The 25,669-nt window shown below is 46.2% G+C and overlaps 2 protein-coding genes across 2 annotated transcripts in view; both read left to right on the plus strand.

Moving 5' to 3' along the window:
• LOC141270754 (gastrula zinc finger protein XlCGF66.1-like) overlaps positions 1-24,218 on the plus strand; it is a 41,484-nt gene extending 17,266 nt beyond the window's left edge. Inside the window, exons 2-7 of the mRNA XM_073680865.1 lie at positions 11,915-12,060; positions 12,190-12,369; positions 12,453-12,576; positions 12,660-12,757; positions 14,210-14,300; positions 23,011-24,218. Coding sequence (XP_073536966.1) covers positions 11,983-12,060; positions 12,190-12,369; positions 12,453-12,576; positions 12,660-12,757; positions 14,210-14,300; positions 23,011-23,678 — 1,239 coding nt within the window. The 5' untranslated portion in view covers positions 11,915-11,982 and the 3' untranslated portion in view covers positions 23,679-24,218. The remainder of the gene's footprint in view (positions 1-11,914; positions 12,061-12,189; positions 12,370-12,452; positions 12,577-12,659; positions 12,758-14,209; positions 14,301-23,010) is intronic.
• LOC141270752 (oocyte zinc finger protein XlCOF8.4-like) overlaps positions 1-25,669 on the plus strand; it is a 101,526-nt gene that overhangs the window by 48,352 nt on the left and 27,505 nt on the right. The window lies entirely within an intron of this gene.

A 25,669-nucleotide genomic window follows, 5' to 3' on the forward strand; every position in this document is an offset into this window, starting at 1 on the left:
CTGGCTGGCAATCCCTGCATGTTCGTTGTCTCTGTAAAGAGCGCTAAACGTGCAGGGCGGAGACCCGAGCTCCCGCCCGAGTAACCCGGAAATGCCCAGTGCTCGCCGAACATCCCGAGTAGCGTGATGCTCGGGCGAGTAACGAGCAGTGTCAAGCATGCTTGCTCAACACTAATCCTTAGTCATATGGCAATGCTTATTAACCTCTTTATCCCATAGGACGTACTCATACATCCTAGGTGGGTTCCCCGCACCCCATGTGGGCTCCGGCACTGAGCTCGCACCTTTCCAGGGACAAGACAGCTGATCTGTACAGCTGTCATGTGTCCCTAACAGTCGCGGGTGGAATCGCGATCCACCCATGGCTATTATCTAGTTAAATGCCACTGTCAATCTCTGACAGCGGCATTTAACATGACCGCGGTGGAAGGACGTCATAAGTCATGACAACCCGGGGTCTGGAGGAGACCCCTGCGGTAGCGAGTGAGCAATTCTGCTACACACAGGCGATCGGAAGATCACAGCTTCTAGTCTCCCATAGAGACTATTGAAGCATGTAAAAAGTAAATAAAAAAAAAGTTTTTTTAAAATATATATTTTTTAAAAAAATATAAAAGTTCAAATCAAATCACCCCCCTTTCGCCCCATTCAAAATAAAACAATAAAAAAATCAAATATACACATATTTGGTATCGTCACTTTCAGAATCACCCGATCTATCAATATAAAAAAAGAATCGGATCGGTAAACCGCCTAACGAGAAAAAAATCAAAACGCCAGAATTACGTTTTTCTTGGTCGCCGCAACATTGCAATAAAATGCAAGAACAGGTGATCGAAAGATCGTATGTACCCCAAAATGGAATCAATAAAAACATCAGCTTGGAGCGTAGAAAAAAAGCCCTCACCCGGCCCCAGATCCCGAAAAATGGAGACGCTACGTGTCTCGGAATATGGCGCCATTTTTTTTTTTCAACAAATTTTGGAATTTTTTTTCACCACTTAAATAAAAAAGAACCTGTACATGTTTGGTGTCTACGAACTCAAAATGACCTGGAGAATCATAATGGCCAGTCACTTTTAGCATTTAGTGAAAAAAAAAAACAATTGTGGTATTACATTTTTTTTGCAATTTTACTGCACTTCGATTTTTTCCCCATTTTCCAGTACATGATATGGTAAAACCAATGGTGTCTTTCAAAAGTACAACTTGTCTCGCAAAAAACAAGTCCCCACATGGCCATATTTATGGGTAAATAAAAAAGTTATGGCTCTGGGAAGAAGGGGAGCAAAAAATGAAAGCGCAAAAACGGAAAATGGCCCAGGGTGAAGGGGTTAAAAGGTCAGTATCTGCATATTTAAATTCCCAAAGGAAAATTGCATGACCTATAATTCTCCTTACACTTACAGTAAAGGAAATAAGTATTTGATCCCTTGCTGTTTTTGAAAGGTTGCCCACCGACAAAGATATGAACAGTCTATAATTTTAAGGGAAGGTTAATTTTAACATTGAGAGATAGAATATCCCCAAAAAAACAAGAAAATCCCATTGTATTAGACTGTGTGCCCACGATGCGTTTTTTAAGCGTTTCCGCAGCGGCAAAAACGCTGCAGAAACGCTTAAAAAACGCATGGTAGAAGGTCTGCCATGTTCCCCAATGATAATCCGCATGTGCTGTGCACATACTGCGGAAATTTCCGCTGCGGATTATCATTGCAGAAAAAAACGCAGCACTACCAATTATTTTGCGGAAGTGCTGCGTTTTCGCCGCCATTGACTTGCATTAGATCGCATGGATTACGCATCACTGTATATGTAGATGCGCATTCCATGCGTTCTAATGTGCGTATGGTACCCAGGTCTAGAGGAGAGGAGACTCTCCTCCAGACCTGGGTACCATAGAAAACTGTAAAAAAAAGACTAAAATAAAAAATAAATATATACTTACCTTCTGGCGGCCCCCGATGCGTTCCTCCTTGCTTGCCGGCAGTTCGCGATGGAATGAAGGACCTGCGCTGACGTCATAGTCATGTGACGGGTTACGCAACGCTGACGTCAACAGGTCCTTCAGTCTACCGCTGCCGGCAGCCGGGACGGAGGGAATCAAGACTGCGGGGGCCATCGGAAGGTAAGTATAGATATTATTTTTTATTTTTAACCATTCTTTAGGTCACACTATATAAATCCATGCAGTTTGCATGGATTTATGTAGTGTGACCAAGTTGACAAGCACTTTCCAAGTGATGCTAAAATCGCTTGGAAAGCGCTTGTCAACCCGCATGCGGAAATGCAAGTGAAGAACGCTTTACATCCGCATGTCCCTGGCAGGAAAATGCATGTACAATCCACATGCGTTTTTTTCTGCCAGGGAGATGCAGAAACGCTCAGGAAAAAATCCTGAGCATTTCTGCATCGTGGGCACATAGCCTAAATTAGATACATTTTTTGCATTTTGCAGTGAGAAATAAGTATTTGACCCCTCTGGCAAACAACACTTAATACTTGGTGGCAAAACCCTTGTTGGCAAGCACAGGAGTCAGATGGTTTTTGTAGTTGATGATGAGGGTTGCGCACATGTCAGTAGGAATTTTGGTCCACTCCTCTTTGCAGATCATCTCTAAATCATTAAGATTTTGAGGCTGTCGCTTGGCAACTCAGAGTTTCAACTCCCTCCATAAGTTTTCTATGGGATTAAGGTCTGGAGACTGGCTAGGCCACTCCATGACCTTAATATGCTTCTTTTTGAGTCGCTCCTTTGTTGCCTTGGTTGTATGTTTTGGGTCATTGTCTTGCTGGAATACCCAGCCACGACCCATCTTCAATGCTCTTACTGAGGGAAGGAGGTTGTTGGCCAAAATCTGGCGATACATGACCCCATCCATCTTCCCTTCAGTACGGTGCAGTCGTCATGTCCCCTTTGCAGAAAAGCACCCCTAAAGTATAATGTTTCCCCCACCATGCTTCACGGTTGGCACGATGTTCTTAGGGTTGTGACGCGCCCCTGGGCCTGTGTCGCGCTGCGTTGCGCACGCGGGAGCTTACCCGGAGCCGGATCTCTTGAGGGTTGTAGTCTCGTGGCGGCGACCCGGTCCGCGCCCAGGGAGTCAAACTGAGCGGCGATGTACTAGCAGTAGATGGTTGGTGACTACGCCACCCGTTGAATGCAGCTATGGAGCTGCCGCTGCAGGGCAGACCGCTGAGGCCGGTGGAAGGATGGTGCAGCGTGGATGGTATAACCCCCAACGGGAGGGGTATGGCCTCAGGGCAGCCGACGTGGATGATGGGGGTAGCAGGAACCACTCAGAGACGGTGCGGTGTAGTTCAGGGTCTTTACTGGTGACAAAGATAGACCCTCCCGGAGTACTTGCTAGTGATAGGGGCCTGGTCAGTCCTTGAGCAGATGGGATCTCCCCTGGCCAGGCGGAGTTGTAGGCCTTCCCAACTAACTGTACTCTTCTGGCTACCTTGCTAGAGGCGGGAATAAGTAGCCCACGTCCCTGAGTGTACCGTGTGGTGCTCACCCGTATGGCCGGTGACTCGGGGCCTTCTAATGGCTTCCGCTCCATGATGGCGGTGCTGGTCCCATGCGTGTGACCGTGCCTTCGGGCTTCTGGGCCAGAGGACCTGAAATCCTCTGCCGGACGGTTTCTGCTGCTGGGTAGGAGTTAGTCCCCACAGCCTCGGACTCCGGGTCCGGTAAGAAATCTTCTCAGTCAGGGCGAGCTCTGTAGCTGCCAGCCCCTGACTCGTTGTAACACTGCTCCCCACAGAGCTCCTGATGTTTCGTGCTATGCTGCTTCTCTTCTCTACTCTTGTTCTGTCTTCTTTCTCACTAACTCTGCCTCAGCCCCGGGTTTATATAGGGGAAGTCCTTCCCCTCCCAAGACTGGGCAGGAGGTGTGGCATGCACAGGATCCCTGACCAAAGGACCTCCCACCTGCTCTCAGACATAATATCTCTATCACTGTGGCAACCAGACCCCTGGGGTGTCACATTTCCCCCTAGTGAAATTTAGTACTCCGGGACTAAACATATATTTTTTTTTTTTTAGAAAAACATAACAAGGTATAACAATAACAATACAATAAGAAAAACACATAAGATGGTTACGGCGTGTCCGCAACCGGGTGCAGTTTTGAAAAGCAAGGTGTCCATTTCACCAAAACAGGGAGACGTAACCAGGTAGGGGCCTGTCCTGCCCCGAGTCCTTAACAGTCTTTAGTCCATCCTGGGTTACGCTCCAACTATGTACAAGGATTCCCGGTAAATCCACCAAGGATTCCTAAAAATAACTGGAAACACAAAATTATACACAAGCAACAATACACAGATAAACATAAATAAAACAATTTATACACTTCAAATCCTCCAGCGTGCGGGTAACTGGCCTCTAGTGGCCCTAGTGGACCTACGGAGCTGACTGTCTAGCCCTGAACTACAGGGTGTAGGAGCTGTCAAGGGTAAACTGGGCAGCTGTCTACCGGCTCTTTGTCTCACTAGGGGTACGGCAGGCTCACTATGAGCAGAGGGTTGATCCTCCTGTTCTGCTTGTGTGGAGTCTTCTGCCTCCTGGACCGGCTGTTCTTCCAGCTCTACCTGTTGCTCCGTAGGTGCTTGGGATGCTGGTTGGAGGAAGGTGAGTACGGGTACCACAACTGCACCATTGACTTGAGTCCAAGACCGAGGGAAGTCCCCGAGCACAGTACTAACCATATCTTCCCTTTCCTCTATGGGTCGATGGTCTTCTTGTTCCTCTTCAGGGTTCCTCAGTTGTTCGGGACACTTCTTCAGGTGGTCCCGGGATACAATGGCTGTGGTTTCCCCTCCGTCTTTACTGATGGTACAAACCTTCGGGTTCTCGTGGCTTGAGGGCAGTACGGTGTACGGGTCCTTCTCCCACTGGTCATCCAACTTGTGGAGCCGTCTCTTCCTCTTCAAGACCTGCTCTCCGGGTACCAGGGGAACAGCGGGAGCATACTGGTTGTAAGTTTTCTCTTGTCTTTCCCTAGCCTGACAGAGACTTCGCTCCACGCTCTCCTGTACTCTCCGGTACTGCTGCTGCCTCTCTGTGTCCCAGTCTGTTTCTGGTGAAGTGTCCTCGGGTGTCAGGACTCCCATTTCCAGGTCAACAGGTAACTTACCAGGTCTTGCCCTCATTAGGTAAGCCGGGGTACAGTTGGTGGAACCTACCGGGATGTGGTTGTATAGGTCCACCAGATCGGGCAACTTTTCAGGCCACAGACTGCGTTCTTCCAGGGGCAATGTTTTTAGAAGATCCATTACCACCTGGTTCATTTTTTCACAAAGTCCATTAGTCTGCGGATGGTAGGGTGTCGTCCTTATCTTCCGGCAGCCATACAGATTGCAGAATTCCTGGAAGACCTCCGCTTCAAAGGCAGGTCCCTGGTCCGTCAGCACTTGGTCCGGGTACCCGTGTGGACGGCAAAAGTGCTGCTGGAAGGCTCTAGCTGCTGTTTGAGCCGTTAAGTCCTTGACGGGGACGACAACCAGAAACCGGGAGTAATGATCCACGATGGTTAACGCGTAGACGTAGCCACTTCTGCTTGGGGTCAGTTTTACATGATCCAAGGCTACCAGTTCCAACGGTTGCCGGGTGACGATGGACTGCAGGGGAGTCTTCTGGCTGGCACGGTCCTTCCTTCTCAGGTTGCACGGGCCACAGTCTCTGCACCACTTCTCAATGGTTCCCCTCATGCCTACCCAGTGGAATCGCTCGCGCAGCAGGAACTCCAGCTTCTTCCACCCGAAGTGTCCAGCTCCGTCGTGGTATGCCTCCATCACCATGGCTGCGTCTCTTCGTGGCACCACTACTTGCCAGAGTAATTCATGCGTCCGGGAGTTAACCATTCTGCAGCACAACTTCCCTTTGTAAAGGAACAGTCGACTCTTCTCTGCCCATAGTTGTTTGGCTTCCTCCGGAGCGTCTGGTTCAAGGCGAGCCTCCGGCCGAGTCAGCATCTCCTTCACCAGTCGGACGGCAGGGTCGCTGTCTTGCGTTTCCGCCCAGTTGTAGTGAGGTAAGGGGTTCAACGTAGCAGCCTGCTTACTCCTTACCCGGTGGGAATACTGGATAGTCCCATGACGGTGGAACGCAGGGAGTTCAATTTCTTCCAGTCCCTCCGGATCTTCTCCTTCGTCCGGCAGGTTGGGCATCCTGGACAGGGCGTCCGCGTTAGTATTGGAGCGCCCTGCCCGGTATTTGATTATGAACTCGTAGTTGGACAGACGGGCCATCTACCTCTGCTCCAGGGCACCGAGTCTTGCCGTGTCCAGGTGTGTCAACGGGTTGTTATCCGTGTACACGGTGAACCGGGAAGAAGCAAGGTAATGCTTAAAGCGCTCAGTGACTGCCCATACCACGGCCAGGAACTCTAGCTTAAATGAGCTATAATTCTCGGGGTTCCTTTCGGTGGGTCGCAGTTTTCGGCTGGCGTAGGCGATTACTCGTTCTTTCCCCTGCTGGATCTGGGACAGTACGGCTCCTAGCCCGATGTTACTGGCGTCGGTGTAGAGGATGAAGGGCTGGCTATAATCCGGGTACGCCAAGATTTCATCCCCCGTGAGGGCCATCTTCAGCTGGCGGAAGGACTCTTCTTCTAGCTCTTCCCATTTGAAGGGCGGCTTCTGGTTCTTGGCCTTCCGGGACTGGCCTATCAGGAGGTCCTGCATAGGCGCTGCCTTTTTGGTGAAACCGGGAATAAACCTTCGGTAGTAGCCTACCAACCCGAGGAACTGCCGCACTTCTTTTACGCTGGAGGGGCTTGGCCATCCCTTAATTGCGGTGATCTTATCGGGGTCGGGAGCCACTCCGTCAGCGCTCACCACGTGTCCCAGGTACTGCACCTTTGGTTTCAGGAGGTGACACTTGGAGGGTTTCACCTTTAGGCCGTAACTCGCCAGAGCTTCGAACACCTCCGCCAGGTGTTTCAGGTGGTCCTCATAAGTTTTGGAGTATACGATGACATCGTCCAGGTACAACAGGACCGTCTCAAAGTTTCTGTGGCCCAGACAGCACTCCATTAATCGTTGGAAGGTTCCTGGGGCGTTGCAGAGTCCGAACGGCATGCAGGTGAACTCACTAAGTCCCATCGGGGTGGTGAATGCGGTCTTCTCCCGGTCCGCCTCTGCTACAGGAACCTGCCAGTACCCGCTAGTGAGATCCAAGGTAGAGAAGAAGTTAGCAGATCTTAAAGCAGCCAATGACTCCTCTATCCTTGGTAAGGGGTATGCATCCTTGTGTGTGATACAGTTGATTTTCCGGTAATCTACACACATCCTCATGGTGTTGTCTTTCTTTTTGACTAAAACTAGCGGGGCTGCCCAGGGGCTACAGCTATCCCGGATTACCCCAGCCTCCTTCATGTCTCTAAGCATCCCCTTGGCGTGTTGGTAATGTGCAGGGGGTACGGGTCGATACCTCTCTTTTATGGGAGGATGATCTCCCGTGGGGATGCGGTGTTCTACCCCCTTGACTCGCCCGAAGTCTAACGGGTGTTTACTAAACACTCTCTCATACTCTTGAACCACCCGTTAGACTCCCTGTTTCTGGTGGGAGTGGAGTCAGTTCCCAAGTGTAGTTGCTGACACCAATCCTCCATTACTTTCTTAGAGCCGTTACCTTCCTCCGGGTGAGATGGAGGCAAGGGTTCCACAGACTGTATAGAGTTTTGGTTGATGGTATATAATTTTGCTAGCGTGGCATACCGGGGCAGGTACACTTCCCTCTCCCCGATATTGATTATGCGAACGGGCACCCTCCCATGGCGTACATTGACCACCCCCCGTGCTGTCAAAATGGTGGGCCTACTGTCTGAGTAAACTGGTTCTACCATTGCCTGGTAATCTCTACCTCTCAGACCAATAGCTGCCCGGCACCAAATCATCATTTCGCTTTTTGGGGGCATGGCAATAGGGAAAGGGTCACACATTCTTACGCTACCAATCTCACCGCCGGAGAGTTCCACCTGTTGCCGTCGCATCAGTGCCCGGATCTCTTTCTGGAGCACTCGCTGCTCGCCGGAGCTGGCGTTCTTGGCAACCTGCTGTAGAAGGAAAATCACCTCTGCAATTCTCAATTACATTAGTTCCTAGAGTTATTTTTGGGTGGCTCTCATGTTTGTCAATGTCTACAATGATCAGTCCCTGTGCTGCCAGTTCGACTCTACCGATTTTGATGGTCACCTCTTTAAATCCGATCTGTGGCACGGGCTGGCCATTGCTGGCGATGATACTCAAGTCGTCGTCAGGGTAGCGGGTAATATCCGAGTCATTCCAGTACTGCTTAAAGAGCACGTACGGGATAGTGGTGACCTGTGACCCGGTGTCCAGTAGGGCACTCATGGGAATGCCATCCAGTACCACAGGCAAGACTGGACGTCCTCCCACATATCTGTCGCGCCAGTTCGATGGGCCTGGTGATCTTTTTCCTGGGGGTTGGCCCTCTACCCCAGGTTGTGCCCGTTTAAAGAACAGTACCTTTCCATATGTCCGGGTTGATTGCAGCGGCGGCAGATGGGTCGTCCGTCCTCGCTGTATCGGTCACTGGGTCTTCCTCTGGCCGGTGGGGTCCTCCTTGGTCGACGCCACGGGATGTCCTCCGGTCCGGATGCCAGCTGGATCTTCCCTGGGGTGGAAACCTGTAAAGACTGCACAGTTCGGGTTAGCGCAGCAACGCTCTTAGCTAGCTCTTGGACCTGATGGCGTAGGTCTGGAGCCGGGTCATTGTCCAAAGCCTGCGCATCAGCTCCCACAGGCCCTGCCGACAAGGGCGCCGCCTCCTGGTGGTAAGTGATAGCTGGGCGCCTGTGGATCACAACGCCACCCGGTGCCGGTTCTCGGAGCACCCGGATGGCTCTGTCCTTGAACTGTGCAAAGTCCAGATGGGGATCCTGTAAGGCCATTGCCCGCAACTGGGTTCGGTGGGCATTGCAATATAAACCCTCTATAAATTGTTCAGTCAACAGCCTGTCCTCGTTTCCCACCCCATCAGGGTCGGTCTGCTTTATGGCCCTCAGGGCCTCTTGTAGGTTTAGTGCATAGTCCCTTATACTCTCATGCGCTCGCTGCTTGCACCCGTAGAATCTAAGCTTAATCTCGGCTGAGGTGCGGGTATCAAAGGTGTCCTTCAGCCGGGTTAGTATCCCTGCGACAGTCTTCCTCCCAGGTGGCCAGGATTTTACTTCCCTTTTGGCTGCCCCGGTTAGTTGGGCCACCAGGATGCTCACTTTTTGCTCTTCTGTGAGGGGGTACACCTGGAAGAGGCTATCCAGCTTTTCTCTAAAGTCATGCAGGGTATGTGACTCCCCTGAGTACTGGGGTAGCCAAGCTGCTCCCGGGATATAGGGCATGGTGAAGGGCATAACTGCAGCAGCGGTGGCGCTGGCGGGGGTTGAGGCAGTGAAGCTCTCCTCCGTATCCGACATCTTCCTCCCCCCTAGTGGACCGTGGCCTACCTTGCGATGATCCTGTTCCGTAGGCCGCGGCTCCGCAGCGGATCGTCAGGGTTGAGGACCTTCCGTCGCGCTTCGGTGACGTCGGCGTCTGCTGGGCTCCTTCCAGGACCTTACGCAACGTCCGGACGTGAGGCGGGGCTTCAGTTCTCGCGCGCTTTCGGAGTCCACGCCCCTCTTCTTCCCGCGCGGCGTCCTCAAGATGGCGTCCAATGGCGGGAAAACTCCACGGATGGCGGGAAGAAGGTCGAAGATGGCGCCGGATGGCGGGAAAACTTCGCGGATGGCGGGAAGCAGGTAGAAGATGGCGCCGGATGGCGGGAAACCTCCACGGATAGCGGGAATCTTCACCACTGGTAAGTTTGAACAGTCTTTGCTTTTCAGGCACGCAGTACCCGGTGGTTGCGGGCACGAAATCCTGCCGACTACGCCAAAGTTGACGCGCCCCTGGGCCTGTGTCGCGCTGCGTTGCGCACGCGGGAGCTTACCCGGAGCCGGATCTCTTGAGGGTTGTAGTCTCGTGGCGGCGACCCGGTCCGCGCCCAGGGAGTCAAACTGAGCGGCGATGTACTAGCAGTAGATGGTTGGTGACTACGCCACCCGTTGAATGCAGCTATGGAGCTGCCGCTGCAGGGCAGACCGCTGAGGCCGGTGGAAGGATGGTGCAGCGTGGATGGTATAACCCCCAACGGGAGGGGTATGGCCTCAGGGCAGCCGACGTGGATGATGGGGGTAGCAGGAACCACTCAGAGACGGTGCGGTGTAGTTCAGGGTCTTTACTGGTGACAAAGATAGACCCTCCCGGAGTACTTGCTAGTGATAGGGGCCTGGTCAATCCTTGAGCAGATAGGATCTCCCCTGGCCAGGCGGAGTTGTAGGCCTTCCCAACTAACTGTACTCTTCTGGCTACCTTGCTAGAGGCGGGAATAAGTAGCCCACGTCCCTGAGTGTACCGTGTGGTGCTCACCCGTATGGCCGGTGACTCGGGGCCTTCTAATGGCTTCCGCTCCACGATGGCGGTGCTGGTCCCACGCGTGTGACCGTGCCTTCGGGCTTCTGGGCCAGAGGACCTGAAATCCTCTGCCGGACGGTTTCTGCTGCTGGGTAGGAGTTAGTCCCCACAGCCTCGGACTCCGGGTCCAGTAAGAAATCTTCTCAGTCAGGGCGAGCTCTGTAGCTGCCAGCCCCTGACTCGTTGTAACACTGCTCCCCACAGAGCTCCTGATGTTTCGTGCTATGCTGCTTCTCTTCTCTACTCTTGTTCTGTCTTCTTTCTCACTAACTCTGCCTCAGCCCCGGGTTTATATAGGGGAAGTCCTTCCCCTCCCAAGACTGGGCAGGAGGTGTGGCATGCACAGGATCCCTGACCAAAGGACCTCCCACCTGCTCTCAGACATAATATCTCTATCACTGTGGCAACCAGACCCCTGGGGTGTCACAGTTGTACTCATCCTTCTTCTTTCTACAAACACGGCAAGTTGAGTTACTGCCAAAGAGCTCATTTTTTGTCTCATCTGACAACAGCATCTTCTCCCAATAATTCACAGAATCATCCAGGTATTCATTTTCAAACTTCAGACGGGCCTGCACATGTGCCTTCTCGAGCAGGGGGACCTTGCGGGCACCGCAAGATTTTAAACTTTTAAGGCATAATGTGTTACCAATGGTTTTCTTGGTGACTGTGGTCCCAGCTGCCTTGAGATCATTAACAAGTTTTACCAAAAGTTGTCTCCTTCTCACCCAGCGTCTTACTTATGGTTTTGTATCCCATTCCAGCTTTGCGCAGGTGATCTTGTCTCTGACATCCTTAGAAAGCTCTTTGGTCTTGCCCATGTTGTAGAGGTTAGAGTCTGACGGATTAATTGATTCTGTGGACAGGAGTCTTTTATACAGGTGACTGTGTAAGACAGCTGTCTTTAATGCAGGTAACGAGTTGATTAGGAGCATCTAACGGGTCTGTAGGAGCCAAAACTCATAATGGTTTGTAGGGGATCAAATACTTACTTCTCACTGCAAAATGCAAAAAAATGTATCTAATTTATACAATGTGATTTTCTTGACTTTTTTTTTGATATTCTATCTCTCGATGTTAAAATTAACCTACCCTTAAAATTATAGACTGTTCATGTATTTGTCAGTGGGCAAACTTACTAAAACAGCAAGGGGTCAAATACTTATTTCCTTCACTGTATATGACAATCATCACAAGGAAAAACACTTAGACCGGTATCCCAAGAGTCTTATTTAGAATTGTTCTATGTTTATGGTGTTGGATTTGAGATATTATGTTATCTCTGTATGTGACTATAATGTGATTGTGTGTTATACCAGGGGCAGGACGGGGCCATGACTGGATGTAGTGATCATGTGAAGCCAGTAACAGCTCCGGAGATTTCTTACATGGGATCTTTATGATGTTACATCGTCATCTTCTCCCCATTCAGGTCCCTACAATATCGGATCCTCTCAGTGAAGATCTTCTGTATAGAATTTTCCTGAGTGACCATCAAGGATGGATAGGGACAGGGACAAGATGGCGGAGAGGATATTACACCTCACCCTACAGATCATCTTCCGGCTTACTGGAGAGGTGAGAGATTCTGATGACGTCACATTACATCATTCTTATCTATGGGAATAACAGATGGACAGAACTGGAGAGGTGAGGACTCTGGAAATGTCTGTAGTGCGATTTATTAATGTGTCTCTCCATAACCAGGATTACACAGTAGTGAAGAAGACCTCTAGTGAGCACTGTCAGGCCTCTGTGTCTGAAGGATGGGGAAGACCCCTGAGCCCAATTATGGGGCCTCCAGCTCACCCCCTGATACATGAGGACATCAATGACCAGAAGATCCTGGAACTCACCTACAAGATGATTGAGCTGCTGACTGGAGAGGTGACACTGCTGGGAATGCTGGGACATTATACAATAACGCTATGAAGGGATCGGGGGGATGACGGTATTATTGTATGTGTCAGGTTCCTATAAGGTGTCAGGATGTCACCATCCATTTCTCCATGGAGGAGTGGGAGTATTTAGAAGGACACAAAGATCTGTACAAGGACGTCATGATGGAGGTTCCCCAGCCCCTCACATCACCAGGTAATAGACAGAACTAAATACACACGGCCTGTAATTATCTGCATGTAAAGAATTAATTCAGTCCCTGTTTGCGCTTCCTCCAGGTCCATCCAGTAAGAGGACAACACCAGAGAGATGTCTCCATCCTCTTCTTGCACAGGACTGTAAACAAGAAAATCCCGATGTTCCTCAGGATCATCAGGTAAATAGAGAGAAGATGTCATGAAATCTCCCCTATGAATTCTCGAAGCTGTGAAGGTCTTGTGTTAAGTCTTATTTTATCCACCAGGGTTTAGAGATGAGAGAATCGGTTTTAGGTGACTTGAATTCACTTCAAATTTTACGAAGTATTTGGATTCTTCTTAATCTGAATTTTTTATTTGTGTAACGCTGAGTCAGTACTCATGGACAAGCTGTGTGTCAGGGTAGTTAGGAGGTCTGAGGTTAGGTACCAGGAGGGCTCGAAGTACAGAGGGGCAAGACAAAGGCGTGTTCAATTAACAGTCTGGGGACAAATGCCAAGAGGGTGTGTAAGGATAAGGGTATAAGAGAAACGGATAGTCAGAGGAAAAGATGGGGTTAGGTCTCTTAGGTTAGAAAGCGTCAAGAGCAAAAAGGATAACACACACAAATAGTCAAGACAAATCCAATGTCCGGCAACAAGATCAGGAAATCAGACACAGACCAAAGCACATACATCACTGAGGAAAGCTTCAGCTGAAAATGGTCTGCTCATAGCTAGCCAGCTAAAGTGAGTGATGAAACCGTGACAATTTGCTTCTTGTGAGTTCAGTAAAATGGCAGCAGATTATTATGTAGAGGCCCAGCAAAGGAATGAAAAAAATGAATAATTCTCACCTTATTGATCTCCTATTCTGCCATCACAGCCCTCGTCCGTTAGTCTGCACAGCTACCTCTGGCTTCTTTTTTCATCAGTTCTCACAATGTCCTCTTTCTCCATCTTTACTCGGCTCTGCGACTGGTGAAATTTGAATTAATTCAATGTGAATTTATTGTTCCTTATTATGCTTTAGACCTCATGGTTAGGGTGAGAATAGTAAAACCTCACTACTCTCCTGTCTGAAGTTTTGAAGGCCAAAAGAGGTTCCATGCGCTACTAGATTGGTGTCTCTAATAAGGTAGCCATTTATATTTGGTGGAGGTAACAGTCTACAGATGATCATAGACATTTGATTTTGACTGGATCTTTTAACAATTTTCTGGTTATGGACATTGCTGGTTAGAATTAGGAGCCAACAGGTTGACTTTATACGACAGACCTGCTGCTGTGTGATAGCTACTGCTGTCATCTCATTTTTAGCCTTCATGGTAATTACTCTTTTTTTGTCTTCAAAAATATTCTACACGACGTCTCCATCTGATCACATTTTTATGCATAAATGTTGTATGGGTGATTTTTGTAACTGATTTTAATCTTTATATGCAATAAAAATTGAATAATCGTTCTAAGCAATTTAAGGCTCCATTTTTCTCTCTGCTATAAACTATGGTATGTATATGGAGTTGCTTTGGGGGACAAAGGGGGCATTGTTCCCATTTTTGAACCTCAAATTATGATGTTAGTGATCCCAATGGGTTGTTGTATAATAACGACGTCTCCATCTGTCTGTGACTTTTGCAATATTTGTTTCAGGGCGAAGATCTGACCCATATTGATTATACAGAGACATATGTATGGTGGGATGAAAATTGTAAAGAGGAGATTCCTACAGATAACCGCACAGGTGAGTGGTGACCACTAAATGCAGAGAAGTCATAGATTCTACTCAGTCACTGACTGGTGCAGTTGTGTAATATATATTTTATGGCTCGTTACAGAGTTTTTGTCATTGATTTGACTGGAACAAAAATCTGAAAAATGTGCAAAAAATATAACCCACAAAAAAATGTACATTATAAGTTGTGGATTCCCCTGTGGAAAAAAATCTGGTACATATGAATATTTAAACCCCCCCCCTCTCACCCCTAGTTAATTTCTTTTAATTTGTAGACTGGGGAAGGTGGATAATGTACAAACAAAAGAATACAGCAGAACACTATAAGAGCTAAGATGTCTGTAGACATTGAATATATGAAATTTGAACTGCATTACAGCTATATAGTATATACAGTACAGACCAAAAGTTTGGACACACCTTCTCATTTAAAGATTTTTCTGTATTTTCATGACTATGAAAATTGTACATTCACACTGAAAGCATCAAAACTATGAATTAACACATGTGGAATTATATACTTAACAAAAAAGTGTGAAACAACTGAAAATATGTCTTATATTCTAGGTTCTTCAAAGTAGCCACCTTTTGCTTTGATGACTGCTTTGCACACTCTTGGCATTCTCTTGATGAGCTTCAAGAGGTAGTCACCGTAAATGGTCTTCCAACAATCTTGAAGGAGTTCCCAGAGATGCTTAGCACTTGTTGGCCCTTTTACCTTCATTCTGCGGTCCAGCTCACCCCAAACCATCTCGATTGGCTTCAGGTCTGGTGACTGTGGAGGCCAGGTCATCTGGCATAGAACCCCATCACTCTCCTTCTTGGTCAAATAGCCCTGGAGGTGTGTTTGGGGTCATTGTCCTGTTGAAAAATAAATGATGGTCCAACTAAACGCAAACCGGATGGAATAGCATGCCGCTGCAAGATGCTGTGGTAGCCATGCTGGTTCAGTATGCCTTCAATTTTGAATAAATTCCCAACAGTGTCACAAGCAAAGCACCCTCACACCATCACACCTCCTCCTCCATGCTTCACGGTGGGAACCAGGCATGTAGAGTCCATCCGTTCACCTTTTCTGCGTCGCACAAAGACACGGTGATTTGAACCAAAGATCTCAAATTTGGACTCATCAGACCAAAGCACAGATTTCCACTGGTCTAATGTCCATTCCTTGTGTTCTTTAGCCCAAACAAGTCTCTTCTGCTTGTTGCCTGTCCTTAGCAGTGGTTTCCTAGCAGCTATTTTACCATGAAGGCCTGCTGCACAAAGTCTCCTCTTAACAATTGTTGTAGAGATGTGTCTGCTGCTAGAACTCTGTGTGCCATTGACCTGGTCTCTAATCTGAGCTGCTGTTAACTTGCGATTTCTGAGACTTGTGACTCGGATAAACTTATCCTCAGAAGCAGAGCTGACTCTTGGTCTTCCTTTCCTGGGACGGTCTTCATGTGAGCCAGTTTCTTTGTAGCGTTTGATGGTTTTTGCAACTGCACTTGGGGACACTTTCAAAGTTTTCCCAATTTTTCGGACTGACTGACCTTCATTTCTTAAAGTAATGATGGCCACTCATTTTTCTTTACTTAGCTGCTTTTTTCTTGCCATAATACAAATTCTAACAGTCTATTCAGTAGGACTATCAGCTGTGTTTCCACCAGATTCTGCACAACACAACTGATGGTCCCAACTAGTGTTGAGCCACCCCCGTAGTGTTCGGGTTCGGTTCGGTTCGTCGAACACCGGGATGTTCGAGGAACTGTTCGTCGAACTGTTCGTCGAACACCTTAGAACACCGTCGAACACCGTTAAAACCAATGGCAGGCAAACAAAAACACATAGAAACACATAGAAAACACCTTCAAAGAGGTCCAAAAGCTGACAAACTGCTCAGAAGACGCTTTCTTTAAAAAAGCCGGCCGGCAATTCAGCAGCGGCATACACCGGTACCCGACAATTTAGACAAGAAGGAATAGAGCCTCACACATAGATTAGATAGATAGAAACATGTCAGTCACATATATATGAAGTACAGTGACAGTGTTGCTTACTGTACTTGTCATTTAGTGTAAAGGATTTATTAAAAAATATAATAGTGTTTTCATGCACTGTCTCTTTAAAAAAGCCGGCCGGCAATTCAGCATCTGTACCCGACAATTTATAACAGACAGAATAGAGCTTCACACATAGATTAGATAGATAGAAACATGTCAGTCACATATATATAAAGTACAGTAACAATGTTGCTTACTGTACTTGTCATTTAGTGTAAAGGATTTATTAAAAAAAATAATAGTGTTTTCATGCACCGTCTCTTTAAAAAAGCCGGCCGGCAATTCAGCAGCGGTACCCGACAATTTATAACAGACAGAATAGAGCTTCACACATAGATTAGATAGATAGAAACATGTCAGTCACATATATATGAAGTACAGTGATAGTGTTGGTTACTGTACTTGTCATTTAGTATTAAAATAAAGGATTTATTATTAAAAAAAATTGGCGTGGGGTTCCCCTTAATTTTAGTCTCTAGCGGAGGTTAAGCAGACAGCTGGGGCAGATGTTTGAAGCCTGGGAAGGGGGTAATACCCACGGAGCTTCCCAGGCTACTAATATCAGCCCCCAGCTGAATACATAGCCTTTACTAGCTATTAAAATGGGGGACCCCCCCAAAAAAATGACGTGGGGTCCCCCCTAATTTAATAGCTAGCAAAGGCTAGGCAGACAGCTGGGGGCTGATATTAATAGCCCAGGAAGGGAGCCATGAATATTGGCCCCCTCCCAGGCTAGAAACACCAGCCGTCAGCCGCCCCAGAAATGGCGCATTCATAGGATGCGCCAATTCTGGCACTTAGCCTCGCTCTTCCACGCTGCCCTGTAGCGGTGGCAGGGGGTAATAGGGCTGGGGTTGATGTCAGCTTATAATGCCAGCTGACATCAAGCCCAGGTTAGTAATGGAGAGGCGTCTATAAGACACCCCCATTACTAACCCCATAGTCAAAGTTAAAAGAAAACACAAACACCCAGAATAAAGTCCTTTAATTGAAATAAAGACACAATCCTTTATTGTTCTAAATTAAACCATACTTACCATCACGCCCATTCCAGCTGAAGCCAACGATCTCCTGCAATAAAAGAAAAATAATAAAGCAGCCTCATCCTTACCTTTCCATGGTTCCCACGACAGCTTCAGCTCTGCTACATCGAGATGACAGGCTGGACCGCAGCAGAACGCTGCCATCCAGCCTGTCATCCCGCAGACACTGAGAAGCGCAGGCATGCTTGCGCTCTGCAGTGTCTGGCTGTGACGGCATAAAGATGAGACGAGTTCATGTCCAATGAACTCGGCGCACCTCATGCACGTCACTGACAGCGTGGGAAAATTCTCACGCTGAAGCGCTGAGTGCAGGAGAATTCTCCCACGCTGTCAGTGATGTGCATAAGGTGAGCTCATGTCCAATGAACTCAGCTAACCTCCTGCACGTCACTGACAGCGTGGGAGAATTCTCCTGCACTCAGCGCTTCAGCGTGAGAATTCTCTCACGCTGAAGCGCTGAGTGCAGGAGAATTTTCCCACGCTGTCAGTGACGTGCATAAGGTGAGCTCATGTCCAATGAACTCAGCTCACCTCCTGCACGTCACTGACAGCGTGGGAGAATTCTCCTGCACTCAGCGCTTCAGTGTGAGAATTCTCCCACGCTGAAGCGCTGAGTGCAGGAGAATTTTCCCACGCTGTCAGTGACGTGCATGAGGTGAGCCGAGTTCATTGGACATTAACTCGGCTCATCTGGATGCCCTCACAGAGAGACACTGTGGAGCGCAAGCAAGCCTGCGCTTCTCAGTGTCTGCGGGATGACAGGCTGGATGGCAGCGTTCTGCTGCGGTCCAGCCTGTCATCTCGATGTAGCAGAGCTGAAGCTGTCATGGGAACCATGGAAAGGTAAGGATGATGTTGCTTTATTATTTTTCTTTTATTTCAGGAGATCGTTGGCTTCAGCTGGAATGGGCGTGACGGTAAGTATGGTTTAATTTAGAACAATAAAGAATTGTGTGTTTATTTCAATTATAGGACTTTTTTCTGGGTGTTGTGTTTTTTTTAAATACTTTACTAGAAATTCATGGTGGTCATGTCTAATATTGACGTGACCCCATGAATTTTGGGCTTAGGGCCAGCTGATAATGCCAAGCTGGCCCTAACCCCTTTATTACCCAGTGAGCCACCGCATCAGGGCCCTGGATGAGTTGGGTACAGCGCCAGAAGATGGCGCTTCTATGAACGCGCCATTTTCCGGGGTGGCTGCGGACTGCAATTTGCAGCGGGGGTGGCCCAGAAAGCTTGGGCCTCCCTGCGCTGCGGATTCCAGCCACCAGCTGCCTAGTTGTACCTGGCTGGACACAAAATCAGGGCGAAGCCCCACGTCAATTTTCTTTAAATTATTTCATGAAATAATTAAGAAAAAAAGGGCTTCCCTATATTGTTGTGTCCGGCCAGGTACAAATAGGCAGCTGGTGGTTGGGGGCAGCCCGTTCCTGCCTGCTGCACCTGACTGGACACAAATATAGTGCGAAGCCCCTCGTCAATTTTTTTTTAATTATTTCATGAATTTCCTGAAATAATTAAAAAAAATTGAAGTGGGGCTTCGCACTATATTTGTGTCCAGCCAGGTACAGCAGGCAGGAATGGGCTGCCCCCAACCACCAGCTGCCTATTTGTACCTGGCCGGACACAACAATATAGGGAAGGCCTTTTTTTCTTAATTATTTCATGAATTTCATGAAATAATTAAAAAAAAAACACGTGGGGCTTCGCCCTATTTTTGTGTCCAGCCAGGTACAACTAGGCAGCTGGGGGCTGGAATCTGCAGCGCAGGGAGGCCCAAGCTTTCTGGGCCCCCCCCCCGCTGCAAATTGCAGTCCGCAGCCACCCCGGAAAATGGCGCGTTCATAGAAGCGCCATCTTCTGGCGCTGTACCCAACTCATCCAGGGCCCTGGTGCGGTGGCTCACTGGGTAATAAAGGGGTTAGGGCCAGCTTGGTATTATCAGCTGGCCCCAAGCCCAAAATTCATGGGGTCACGCCAATATTAGACATGACCGCCATGAATTTCTAGTAAAGTATTTAAAAAAAACACAACACCCAGAATAAAGTCCTTTAATTGAAATAAAGACACAATTCTTTATTGTTCTAAATTAAACTATACTTACCATCACGCCCATTCCAGCTGAAGCCAACGATCTCCTGCAATAAAAGAAAAATAATAAACCAACCTCATCCTTACCTTTCCATGGTTCCCACGACAGCTTCAGCTCTGCTACATCGAGATGACAGGCTGGACCGCAGCAGAACGCTGCCATCCAGCCTGTCATCCCGCAGACACTGAGAAGAGCAGGCATGCTTGCGCTCCTCAGTGTCTCGCTGTGACGGCATCCAGATGAGCCGAGGTCATGTCCAATGAACTCGGCTCACCTCATGCACGTCACTGACAGCGTGGGAAAATTCTCACGCTGAAGTGCCGAGTGCAGGAGAATTCTCCCACGCTGTCAGTGACGTGCATGAGGTGAGCTCATGTCCAATGAACTCAGCTCACCTCATGCACCTCACTGACAGCGTGGGAGAATTCTCCTGCACTCAGCGCTTCAGCGTGAGAATTTTCCCACGCTGTCAGTGACGTGCATGAGGTGCGCCGAGTTCATTGGACATGAACTCGTCTCATCTTTATGCCGTCACAGCCAGACACTGCAGAGCGCAAGCATGCCTGCGCTTCTCAGTGTCTGCGGGATGACAGGCTGGATGGCAGCTTTCTGCTGCGGTCCAGCCTGTCATCTCGATGTAGCAGAGCTGAAGCTGTCGTGGGAACCATGGAAAGGTAAGGATGAGGTTGCTTTATTATTTTATTTTTATTACAGGAGATCGTTGGCTTCAGCTGGAATGGGCGTGATGGTAAGTATGGTTTAATTTAGAACAATAAAGAATTGTGTCTTTATTTCAATTAAAGGACTTTATTCTGGGTGTTTGTGTTTTTTTTAACTTTGATTATGGGGTTAGTAATGGGGGTGTCTTATAGACGCCTCTCCATTACTAACCTGGGCTTGATGTCAGCTGGCATTATAAGCTGACATCAACCCCAGCCCTATTACCCCCTGCCACCGCACCAGGGCAGCGTGGAAGAGCGAGGCTAAGTGCCAGAATTGGCGCATCCTATGAATGCGCCATTTCTGGGGCGGCTGACGGCTGGTGTTTCTAGCCTGGGAGGGGGCCAATATTCATGGCTCCCTTCCTGGGCTATTAATATCAGCCCCCAGCTGTCTGCCTAGCCTTTGCTAGCTATTAAATTAGGGGGGACCCCACGTCATTTTTTTGGGGGGGTCCCCCATTTTAATAGCTAGTAAAGGCTATGTATTCAGCTGGGGGCTGATATTAGTAGCCTGGGAAGCTCCGTGGGTATTACCCCCTTCCCAGGCTTCAAACATCTGCCCCAGCTGTCTGCTTAACCTCCGCTAGAGCCTAAAATTAAGGGGAACCCCACGCCAATTTTTTTAATAATAAATCCTTTATTTTAATACTAAATGACAAGTACAGTAACCAACACTATCACTGTACTTCATATATATGTGACTGACATGTTTCTATCTATCTAATCTATGTGTGAAGCTCTATTCTGTCTGTTATAAATTGTCGGGTACCGCTGCTGAATTGCCGGCCGGCTTTCTTAAAGAGACGGTGCATGAAAACACTATTATTTTTTTTAATAAATCCTTTACACTAAATGACAAGTACAGTAAGCAACACTGTCACTGTACTTCATATATATGTGACTGACATATTTCTATCTATCTAATCTATGTGTGATTCTCTATTCCTTCTATTCTAAATTGTCGGGTACAGATGCTGAATTGCCGGCCGGCTTTTTTAAAGAGACGGTGCATGAAAACACTATTATTTTTTTTGATAAATCCTTTACGCTAAATGACAAGTACAGTAAGCAGCACTTTCACTGTACTTCGTATATATGTGGCTGACATGTTTATATCTATCTAATCTATGTGTGAAGCTCTATTCTTTCGGTTCTAAATTGTCGGGTACCGGTGTACGCCGCTGCTGAATTGCCGGCTTTTCATGTTTCACTGTTGGCACTGTTCCCATCGATTTGGGCAATCACTGTAATGCCACAACCACCATGGCTGTGGCATTACAGTGAGTGGCAGACAATCCCTGCATGATTGGTGCTCTAAATAGCACCAGACATGCAGGACACGCTTTTGGTGCACGAACAGTTATCGAACATAACCTTGAACAGCCGAATTTTTTGCAAATCGTTCGGGTTCGTCGAACAACTCGAACACCGCCCAAAACAGCTCGAATTTGAGATTGGCGAACAGTTCTAGTCAAACACCGCTCATCTCTAGTCCCAACCCCATTTATAAGGCAAGAAATCCCACTTATTAAACCTGACAGCGCACACCTGTGAAGTGAAAACCGTTTCCGGTGACTACCTCTTGAAGCTCATCAAGAGAATGCCAAGAGTGTGCAAAGCAGTCATCAAAGCAAAAGGTAGCTACTTTGAAGAACCAAGAATATAAGACATATTTTCAGTTGTTTCACACTTTTTTGTTAAGTATATAATTCCACATGTGTTAATTCATAGTTTTGATGCCTTCAGTGTGAATGTACAATTTTCATAATCATGAAAATACAGAAAAATCTTTAAATGAGAAGGTGTGTCCAAACTTTTGGTCTGTACTGTACATATAAAAAATCAAGGCTGAGAGCTCATCAGCCGCTACTGGATCTCCTACTTGCCCTTTATATTTGTAGGCTTATAGTCCGGGAGAGGCATATTTAATAAATATTAGATTCCATAAAAGAAAGTTACGCCTTGTCGCAGCTGATGGGCTCTCATGTATTGGCTAATTTATGGGTTAAGTACCTTGATTTTTATAAGTATATTCAGTAATGCAGTTCAAATTTCATATATTCAATGTTTTCATATAATACATTTTAGCACTTACAGGGGCTGCTGTATTCTTTTGTTTGCATATTATGTAGTCTTAACAGCTTGCACCTGTTCACATTTGGTTTATTCTGTTTGGAGGTGCTGGTCAGTTTTTTTTTGTTTTTTTTTTAAGAGGTCAGAAATATTCTGTATTGCTGTTTGCGGAAGGTAAGGTGTGAAAGTGAGAAGCCAAGAAAAGAAAAAAAATAGTTTACATAATTCAAAAATAAAAAATATACATATTTGGTGCAGGTAAAAGTATGATTTAAAAAAAAAAAGAAATGAGAGTATACCGTGTGAGTTAAAGAGTTAAAAAAAGAAACACCAAATTGCTATTTTTTAGTGTTTCCTCAAAACATGCAATAAAAACATGACTAAAATGTTACATTCAATTACAGGTTTACTGAAAAATAATTAAAAGTTACTAATCTCAGAAAATTGTGAAATGAATGGTCTCATTATAACTGGAAAAAAATAAACCATCATAAGGGATATGTTGATGGAAGAAAAAAAAACGTTATGGCTCTTTGAAGAAGGGGAGGAAGAATTGAAAGCCACAAATATAAAAAAAAAACACCCATCAGGAAGGGGTTAAACTTGATTTAATATTACTATGATTTGTATATAAATGTTTATATAGAAATGTTCTAAAATGTATGTTGTATATTATCATTAATAATATCATTTTAAGGCACTATTGTTGAAAAATAATAAAAACAATTTTGTTCTTTGCAGATGACTGTACCATGAGCTCAGAGGGACATCTGATATTCTCAGATTATAAAGCAGATCATCATGGTATTACACCAGATGCATATGAAGAATATGCCATTATCTCAGGCATATCGCAAACCCTTCGGAGCAAAAATCTGTCGTATGATACTTTTCAGCAGGTTTTGTCTTCTGATTCATCAAAGATTGCTGAGCAAAATACAAATTACAGACTATTTGTTCAACATCAGAGAGCTCACACAACGGAGAAGCCATATTCATGTTCAGAATGTGGGAAATGTTTTAATAAGAAATCAAATCTTGTTACACATGAAAAAATTCACACAGGGGAGAAGCCATTTTCATGTTCAGAGTGTGGGAAATGTTTTAATAAGAAATCAAATCTTGTTGCGCATCAGAGAAGTCACACAGGGGAGAAAACCTTTCTATGTTTAGAATGTTGGAAATGCTTCAAAGAGAAATCATCTCTTGCTAGACATCAGAGAATTCACACAGGGGAGAAGCCATATTCATGTTCAGAGTGTGGGAAATGTTTTAACCAGAAAACACATCTTCTTAGACATCACAGAAGTCACACAGGGGAGAGGCCATATTCATGTTTAGAATGTGAGAAATGTTTTATAGAGAAAGCACATCTTGTTGCACATCAGAAAAATCACACAGGGAAGTAGACATTATATTTTTATTTTAATCCCTTTTTGTTGAAGGGCTTAATAGCATGTCCTAGGTGTTATAGTGCTGGCATCTACCTTTAAAAAGAATGCCTGGTGCTAGCTCCGATTGCTATTAAGGAAATTACATCCCTCAGTGCAATCGTGGGATGCGGTTGGGTTGCCATGTCAGCCAAGGGCTTGCTGAAGACCTCCATCGCTGCCATCTTGTTATTGCAAAGCAAATTTCTGAGCTACTTAGGAGAGCGTCAATTATATTGCAAGTTTATAGAGCAAACAAACAAATCATTACAGGTTCAAGTCACCTAAAGGGGGATAAAAAAAAAAAATCATGTTTAGGAAAAAAAAAATTCTAATCTCCTCCAATTTTGTTTTTGTTTAATAAAAAGGAAAAAAACAAGCATAGTTGAAATCACTGCGTTTATAAAAGTCTGAACTAACAAAATATCTAATTAAATAACTCAAAAAGTAAAAAAAAAACATGTATATTTCCCTAAATCAATGCAATAAAATAGAATGAAAACATTGTAAGTACTCCAAATTAGTATCAATAAAACATGGTTCTCAGCAACTGGTAACACAAACCATTTTTCATAAAATGTGCAATTCACTTTTTCACCATTAAAATAAAAAAAAAATATATATATATATATATATATATATATATATATATATATATATATACAAGTTTCATATAGATGAAATGCTACTGAAATAGAAAATAATGTTGCTAGGTCATTTTTACCATATAAATGAACATCATAAAAATAAAACTCCAAAAAACAATGGCAGAATTGCGATATTTTGTCAACATTTTTTTTTTTCCTTTTCTCTAGTACATTTTTTGGTAATGAATTAAAAACTGCAACTTGACCCACAAAACAAATAAAGTTATGACTTTTAGAAGAAAAAAGGAAAAATTACGTTGGAAAAATTAGTATACTCCTGTATATAGTCAGTAATGTAAAAATCTGTCTTCACTAAACACACATTTTAGCAGTGAATTAAGAGAATACATTTAGTCCTACCGGAGAAAGAAGCAGGTTTCTCTGGTAAGATCGAGCGGGAGCGATCTGAGGTATCGGGAGGAATCTGAGGTATTACAGGAACCGTTTCTATTTAAAGTCCGGCTGGTTTATTTCAGTCCTCAAACTAAAACCCACATCACAGGAAAACTTAAATACAGCCTTTGTCCGGCACAACGTGACACATTAAGTAACAAGTCCATACAATAGTGCTGGTTAGCCCGCCTGGCTAAGAGTCCAGCTTCTTAGTTAATTAGCAAAGACTCTCAATCCAGGAGATCTGCACACATCCATACCCACAGATGTGGGAGACAAACAGGTCTCATTTTACAAAGTGAACCACACCCAGGCCCATTTTTCTTTATTTATAGGGAACCCCACCTTCCTGAGAGCATCAAAAACAGCCTGGACCTTTCCCAGATGACTTCCCCAATCTGGACTGAAGATTGCAATATTGTTCAGGGTTACCAAACTCTCTGAGTCTAGTAGTCCAGTCATTTTCAGACCATTCACTTTTACAGGACAAGCTTGGGGCACCTCACCAGGTGGACAGTCCACACTGCAAGCTGGATGTGCGTAGAATGAATACAGGCGTTCCATGTTACAGTCCATTTGCTCGGTGGTCAGGGGACAATGGGAAGCTATATGACATGGGCTGTGACATCTCCAGCAAATTACATCCCCCGATGAGAGTAATTCTTATGTGGAGAGAGGATCTAGCCCTTTGGAACGTGGCTGTAGCTCCCTGCAGTCCAAGCAGCATCTGGACATATTGGAAGCAACTGTCGGGGGTAGAGAAAGCAGTCCTTGGCTTCTTGTGACATGGGGATTTGCCAAAATCCCTTTGTTAGACCCAAGGTGGTTATGTACCTTGCTGGCCCAAGTCACTCCATCAGCTCATTGACAAGCGGCATCGGATATGCGATAGGCTTCCGATAATCATTACTGAATCTCCATTCTCCATCG

Source organism: Phyllobates terribilis, unplaced genomic scaffold (assembly GCF_046119375.1).
Source record: "Phyllobates terribilis strain yellow unplaced genomic scaffold, ASM4611937v1 Scaffold_5__5_contigs__length_657084704, whole genome shotgun sequence".
Taxonomy (NCBI): domain Eukaryota; kingdom Metazoa; phylum Chordata; class Amphibia; order Anura; family Dendrobatidae; genus Phyllobates; species Phyllobates terribilis.